The 7,995-nt window shown below is 39.5% G+C and overlaps 1 protein-coding gene across 1 annotated transcript; it reads right to left on the minus strand.

Annotated features, from left to right (window-relative positions):
- Positions 1–3,226: 3,226 nt before the first annotated feature.
- Positions 3,227–3,981, minus strand: LOC127802443 (calcium-binding protein KIC-like). Its single transcript, XM_052338265.1, has one exon. It carries the CDS (start codon positions 3,919–3,921, stop codon positions 3,562–3,564), a length of 360 nt encoding a protein of 119 aa, XP_052194225.1. The 5' UTR covers positions 3,922–3,981; the 3' UTR covers positions 3,227–3,561.
- Positions 3,982–7,995: the final 4,014 nt, after the last annotated feature.

Raw genomic sequence — 7,995 nt, forward strand, 5'->3', positions numbered from 1 at the left:
ACCAAACTCTTACTTCCTTTAAATTAAATAAAAATCCAAGACATGCTTTATGGAATACATATAGGAAAAAAATCAAAATTCAACCCCGAAAAACTTTGTTTCAAAAGGAAACTAAAACTTAAATTCTTGAAAATTCTTTTTCAACGAGCCATCACGCTCCACATCCACGTCCCCATCTCCTCATTCATGATCACCTGGGGGGGTAGAACATAAGGGGTGAGATTACACAAATCTCAGTAAGTACAAGAGAACTTTCAAAAGTATTTAAACATGACATGAACTTGCAACATGAACATATAACATAAGTGGACACCATAGGTTCTACCAACTTGCAGGGGTAAGAACCTCCATGCGTAGCGCTACTAAACCCTGGTCCCATAACTTGCTTGAGAATATGAAACTTGCTTGAAACATTACATGAGGGACCACATAAACATGATTCATGAGCGTGCTTAAACATCGTAGATAGTTCATAGTGTACTTACCTCAACTTGGTTGGAAAGGACCCAAATTTTCTGGCGAGACTATTTTGCTCCTGTTTCTACACCAAATTTGCTACTTTTTTTTGCAAAATTTTCCCCTTACTCTCTATCTCAAAATCCTCTTTTCTGATTCTCTCAACCTTTCAAAAATTCTACCTAAAACTTGTGAACTAACTTAAGGCCTATTTATAGGCATTTTCGGCCAATCATGTTTTGCCACACGTCCCATCATCATAGGGCCTCATTATTACCTTCCATGTGTGGAAAATAAATGCTTGCCACATGTCCTTGAGGATAAGGTTCGGAGACTTTTGCAAACTTGGAGGCTAAGTAAGCTTTTCTTAGCCAATCACATGATTCCATCTCAGGGGGTCATTATGAGCCATCATGTGATCTTATCTTATCTTCTAAATGACCAATGGAAGCTTGCCATGTGTCCTTGATATTTTGAGCCTCACATGCTTAATTAGATTTGCAACACTTCCATCATTACATCTCACATGGTTTAATTCATTTTTCTACATTTCCCATCATTACTCCCACATGGTTAATTGATTTTCTACATTTCCCATCATTACACCTTTAACTAGTTAGCTATATTCAGTTACCTTAACTACTTAGTTTGAAATATTTTGATGAGATATTTTAAGGTTTCAAGAACTACACCTTGGCTTGAACATTTCGGATAATTTGCACTTAGGCCCTTGTAAATTGGTCATCGGGACATTTTTTAATTGTATTTTAGCCCCTAAAGAAGGATAAATTACGCTAATACCCCAAGATTTTAGATAAATTATACTTTTACCCGAACTTCAATATTTACTATTTTACCCCTGGCTTAGAAACTAAATTTTTGTCTCAAGACTTCCACAATCCCTTAAAATGTCCTATTTCTTCAAGTATCCGAATCTAAAAATCTCGAGTATTACATCATATTTCAGTCTAAAAATCTCGGGTGTTACAATATGACCATATATGCGTGCATACCATTAAAAACAGATTTTAACACAATAATCGTGAACTTTACATTCATGCGTAATTTCATGGATATAATGCAATTTATGTCAAATAAATAGTCTCGAGCATAATACAATGTAAATTGCAAAGTGCTAGTTTAATTTGAATGAAAGTGAAGGTCACATGCATGATAAACAAAAAATAGTTGGTTTATATGCAATAACTTGAAACTTTATGGGAAGAAGTGTCACCTCAAAAACTTGAAAACTTTAAAAAATGGCTCTGATTTCTCTTATCTGCTCCTATAAGCCTCTTTATTACTAACCACATTGTTGCCATAGTCGGAGGCAAGTATTAGCAACCTTTAGGTTGTTACGAATCATTATTGCAGATAGAAAAAGCCAAAAACCACTTCACACACCGTTGTCGCTTCGTCTTCTTCAACGAGCAATTCATCAGCTTAGTTATTCAATGATTGAAAAATATTGGTTTTCTCTAATTTTTTCATCTCTTTCTTACCCTTTTTTGGTCTTGCCTCACAACTGAAGAAGATATGGGCTTTTAGGCTAATTTTTGGCAATCGAATGCAATAGTCACCTTCACCACCACCAATCCCCGCTTTATACCCCACTATCACCACCTACCATTTTTTTTTTTATTACAATTGTGCTATCCTTTGACATCTATCGTATCCCTTAAATTTGGTTTCCAAATTCATGTATGCAAGTTGCAAGCGCCTAATATTTCACAATTTTTTTTCTTCCAAATTTAGTTTGTTTCCTTAGGGTTTCATAAGATTTCTATCATTTCATGTTTCCAATCGACTATGAACGCATCCAAGAGATTTTTAGATTGGATTTAACCAATTCTTGAATTGCCTAGTGCCTTCAATGATTTCCCTTGGTTTTCTTTAGTTTATTCTATAAGTTTTCAACTTCAATATCTTGTTCATCTATTGTTGGAAATTGCCGTTAAAAGTATCAATATGTTCTCTTCCATGCCGTTTTTGTGTGTTATAAAATTATTTCATCCAATTCTTAATCGCTTGCTCTGAATTTTGGCTCAAAGTGGCTTATCTAAGTTATTCTTCATGTCCCAGGCAACTTCTTTTCACAATCTCTTGAGATCAATTATTTTCTATTCAACACGTGATTGTTAATCTAGTTGTATCATTGCGTTCTCAAGTATGCCTATTTTGACACCTATCTTTTAATTCATTGCAATCCAATCTCATTTGGATTTTGGTGATTGTTAATCTAGTTGTATCATTGTGTTCTCAAGTATGCCTATTTTGACACCTATCTTTTAATTCATTGCAATCCAATCTCATTTGGATTTTGGTTGGGTTCAAAGTAGGTTGTCCAATCAACTTATCACACATTTCAATCGACTTCAAACTTGAATGATTTTTTAATTTGCATGTCAATTTCCGGTGAACTTGAATCCCACAAGTTCATTATAACCTCGTCTATGATGACCAGTATTGAGCTTGACCCAATTTGATTTGATTTGACTTATTTTTGTGCTCAAAATCGATACCCTAAGTTATCAAAATTAGCCTATTTTACAATTTTAAATAAATTACACTTAGGCCCAATTCTTTGTGAATTCATATTTTTTATTCTTCTATATCCCTCCCAGGTCTGATAATTCATCCAATTATCACTAAGGCTCCTCTTGGGGTCTCATTCTAATTAATTCAAAGATTAAGGCTCCTCTTGGGGTCTCTTCTTCTTAATAAAGGAAAAAGAAGTTGGGATGAAAATAAAGAAAAGAATGTATACTAGTTCTTGATTCTGGGGTATGGGCTAATATGCTGGTACTGCGTGCCAAAACTTCATTACCAATGATAGGTGCTGGTAAAAAAGCATGAGGAGTGCCAGTAATGCAGTTTAGCCGCCCTTCCTAGTTGGGACGACTTCAAGTTTAATCTGTACAGTGATTTGTAAGTTTCACCTGGATCACTTCATTACCAATGATAAAAGAAAGAGTGGCTTTCTCGATTACAGGTGATTTAGCTTTTAAGGATTCTATGTCTAACTGAAGCCAGCAAACAATTTCTTTCTTGATTGTTGTTTAAATGTAGGATCATCTCATCAGTCATTGACTTCATCATGAGCAACTAAACAGAGGGCTGTCCCAACTCTTGATCGAGCGCCTTCTCAAGCCATGTTTCTGCATCTCGCATCATCCCAGGGCTGAGCCTAACCATTAGGATACAGAATTCTCTCTCATTGAGCTCTCCGTCTCCATCAAGATCTCCTTCTCTGATCATCGCATCCAAATCGTCTTCGCTCATCCCCTCCATCCCCAAGAGTGCCGAATTCTTCCTTAGACTTTCTGATGTTATCAACCTGGTGGCTGGGTCTGCAAGCAGCTGAAATCCCCCACACAGTTCTGAGACGAACGTGTCGGCATCTAGCTTCTCTGCCATCACTGGCAACAGATCTTCGTACTCGCTTCTATTGCTTTTGGTGTCCATTTCTGCGAGAAGCCCTCTGAACCCAAATGCAAGATGAGTTTGTAATACCAAGAAGGTGTTATTATGGAGTACATATATAGTGAGGGTATGATACGGCACCACTTCTTCTATTATTCTGGAGTATGTGGCTCTGATTCAAGGATGTATGTGTTGCTCCAACGTGGCATTTTTATTTTATTTACTTGGAACAGTTTCCAGGAAGGTTCCTTTAGAGATATGGGGGAGAAGTAGCTTAATTTATCCGAAATTCAACTTTCCTTGAAGCTTCCTTTCTGCATGAATTTGTCCACTCTCACGCGTTGTGTCTAAGGCAGTGTTGCACTCTACTAATCCGTTTGTTGCTTCTTCTTTTTTTTTCTTCTTTTTCTTTTTCTTTCTTTGAATTTAAAAAAAGAATATTCCCAATCTGAAGCTTTTCTGTCATCAAAGACTAATTTGAAGACTCACTCCCAACGCAACTCTTTCTCATTCATTTCTCTGAAAACATTCGAAAGGGGTGAAACTAGAAAGACTAAATAAGCATGCTACGGTTGATCCCTAGCCCCGAAGACGAAGGCTCTTGCCTCTTCTCAATCTTTCTCTTTCACCTTTACTTTTTGTCACTTTCGTCTCAAATCACTGTATGGCTCTCATCCCGAGGGGCGGGATTAAAAGCGATGATGAATGGCTTGGATGAACGCACATAAAGCGTGGATGAAAGGCTGGGATTCAATCGTGTAAGCATGATTAATTATTTCAATAGAAATGGCAGACGAGCAGGGGAGATGATCGGGCAAAGAAAAGCAAGATCTGGCGCCAACCGAAGGCAGCTGATGGTTGTCACGTGCAGCCATCCAGTAGCTGCCAAGTGACAGCATGCGGTTGTTGCACGTGGCCATCCAACCAGCTTAAAGGCAACGACGCCGTTTGGAGCTTCACAGCCAACATGATCCTATGGCCAAGGTTTTATAGATCAATTGTGCGTGCTATATTGAACTCCTTGAACATGACATCAAACCTGTTGAATTAACAAAAATCCTTGCGTGATCTAATAAATCTCTTTATTTCTTAATCAGCTACAGTTAATGCGAAATTAATTGTGTTTCATTATATGGTTTAAACACATAATATGATCAAAAAAATAACATCAAAAAATTAACATAAGCAAACAAGAAAAATTAATGTAAAAGAAAGGAAAATATATAAATATAAGTATGTATGTATATATAGATCGCAAAAACAATCACAGCTGCCACTGCCATTGGCTGCTGGCGACCACCATGGTCGAAGATTCTCACGATCAGAACCTACCATTAGAAACACCAAGTCAAGAGGGTTAACATATAAAAAAGTGGGCAAGATTCAACAGTTGAATTTTTATAGATCTGAATTTTAATTTTAGCCCAAAATTGAAAAACGCACTGCCAGCCGCCACCGTGGCCAATGGTTTCCGGATCTCAGAGGCAACAACCCGACACCCAAGGGCCCATCGACCAACATACCCAAAAACCAACAAGATTTAATTGTCGAATCTTCGTAGATCTAACTTTAAAGTTTCGACCAAAGCTAAATAAGTTTAGAAGACTTACCTCCTTCTAGATCGAGGCTAATGAAGACGTGCAACGGACGGGAAAGAGAAAAAGAGAGGGCAGGAGCTACTACAATAAAGGAAACTCGGTCGCAGGAGAGAAAGAGACAGAAAGAGGGGGATGGAGGGAAGAAGGAAGCATGGGAGTGAGTGAGACAGAGATAGATGAGTTGAGGGTATATATATATTAAGGGTATATTTATAAATGTAATAGTGGCTAAATTTGTAATTTTCTATTGGGTGGCACTGAGGGTGGCATTGAGGATGTCCGAATAGCATAACTCTAACTTGTTATTAACATTGCTGAGAATCTTGCCTTTTTCTTCTTCAATAATGCTATGTGTCGCATCCTCATTGGATGAGGTGTTAGGAAGAAAAGATAATAGCATATGATTTCCTTAGTCTCCTCTAATGAAATGATGCCCCACAATTAATGACACCGTCATCAATCATCACTCTTAGCATTATTTTTTCTTATTGCTCCTCACATTCTAAAAGAATATGTAAGTAAATATAATAATTGATAATAATCAATTAATATTCTAAAGTTGTTATGACCTACCTCTCCGAGAGAGCTCTCTCATAAAGAGTTCTCCCGAAGAGAAAGTTGAAAGGCCTACCGGCAGCTGCCGATAGGGCTTCTTCAAGAGGCCCTTTCAGAGTCTCTCTGAGAGAGTTCTTTCTCGCAGACACTCTCCGAGAGGCCAATGAAACTATTGTCCACGTGGACTTCTATAAAAGGCCAGACATAACACGATTGGTGGGATTCGAACCTTTGGTAATCTATCTCGATTCTCTCAAATTTCCCTTTCCGAAGTACTCACATTTCTTTCCGTGGCTTTTCCATTCCCTGCGTATTGACTTGACCGTTGGAGGGTCTTTGCGGGAGATCCTTCCCGCAAGCCTTCTAATCTTTGTCGTGTGCTGCAGTCTTTTCGGAAGCTTGGCCAAGATCGTGTTTGCCTCTCCGAGAGAATCCTAGTTCTCTCCGAGACTCTTTGGAACACCTTCCCGAGAAAGACCCTTCTCTTTTTGGAATCTAGTTGATTCCTCTTTGAGAGCCGTGTCGAACCCTCTTCGAGAGCCTTATCCCAAAGCCAAACCAAGCCAGTCAGGTCTCTCTGAGAGACTAGTTCCCATTGCGAGGCATCTGCTCCCTCTGAGAGACTTCTCTTCCCTCTGTGAGAAACCATCTCTCTGAGAGGATCTTTTTTCGGGAAGCCTTTTCTCCAAGAGAGATTATTTCAGCAACTCTAATTCCGAAGGTCGACACCTCGTACAACTTTAGACGATGGTTTCCCTCACTCAAAACAAGTTTCTATTGTTGTATTTTGGCAACAACAATTTGATGCCGTTTGTGGGAAACTGACAAAAAGCCAAGATGACCAAAAACACCAGATCAACTGGCTTGGGAAGCCCGCCCCATCCAATACAGAGAAGTACTCGTTCCAGAATAACAGCTACTGGGGAACCCAACCTAGTGCCTCAACCAAAACTAATACTTGCAGGGCACCCTCGGGAGCAGGAGGTTCACTCAAGATGTATACCCCAATCGGAGGACAGTTAAGCAGTTAGACTAGGGGTAATCAGATTGTCAATTCTAAACAAGATCCTATAGCTAAGATTGGAGTCCGAGGACGGTTCAATCAAGGAGAAATACACGTTGCTGATCTTAGGGGAAGGGAAACAAGACAGGAGAGACAAGCTCCACCTCCAGCCCCTATAGTTTTAGAGCCGAGCTCTTTCGGACAATTATTGATTCCAAGGGAGAATCCAGCCACAACCCCAAGGGGAATTTTGGGACTATTGGGAATAACACCCCCCATAGTACCGCTCATTGACTATGAAAGGCTCCTGAAGAACTATGAGTAGTTGAGACATTAGAACGAGAAGCTTCACAAGAGCAACGAGAAAAATACTAGGAGAATGCAAGGGATCACAGCCCTTCTACAAGAGCTGATACTTGACATACACATCCCGTATACGGTACCCGCAGAGATTAGGGAAGGCAGATCAGGCGCTTGAGGATAGCCCAGGAGAGTAGCGCAAACGGGGATAAGAATTGGGACGCCGAGACAAAATGATCGCACCCCAAGACAAGCAAAACCGCCCGAAGTAAGTGGTAGACGAGTAGGGAAAGCCCTAATGTATGAAGAAACAACATAAAACACCCATTTCAGGGCTCTTTATCTCCCTCCTCCTTAGAGAGAAGACATAGGACATGGGATGTTAGACATGATAGGTGTTAAGAGGCTCATAGAGGAAGTATCGAAACAGAAACGAGTAGTGACCACGCCCAGGGAAGTCCTGACCCAAGGGATTCCCCTTATCAGAAGAAATCAGTCTAGCCAGGATTCAAATTGCCCCAACTTCCTATTTACTTTGGGAAAGAAGACCTAGAGAGGCATTTGCAGCATTTTGTGGCCGTGGCTCTACTATATGGTTGGAACGAGGTGAACAAATGCCTAGCATTTCCTTTCTCCCTAGTAGGGCAAGTATAACGGTGG

This window comes from Diospyros lotus, chromosome 5 (assembly GCF_014633365.1).
Source record: "Diospyros lotus cultivar Yz01 chromosome 5, ASM1463336v1, whole genome shotgun sequence".
NCBI classification, from domain to species: domain Eukaryota; kingdom Viridiplantae; phylum Streptophyta; class Magnoliopsida; order Ericales; family Ebenaceae; genus Diospyros; species Diospyros lotus.

Bases quoted from the DNA above. Each gene is read 5' to 3' on its own strand.
- LOC127802443 (XM_052338265.1), bottom strand. From the start codon at position 3,921: ATGGACACCAAAAGCAATAGAAGCGAGTACGAAGATCTGTTGCCAGTG.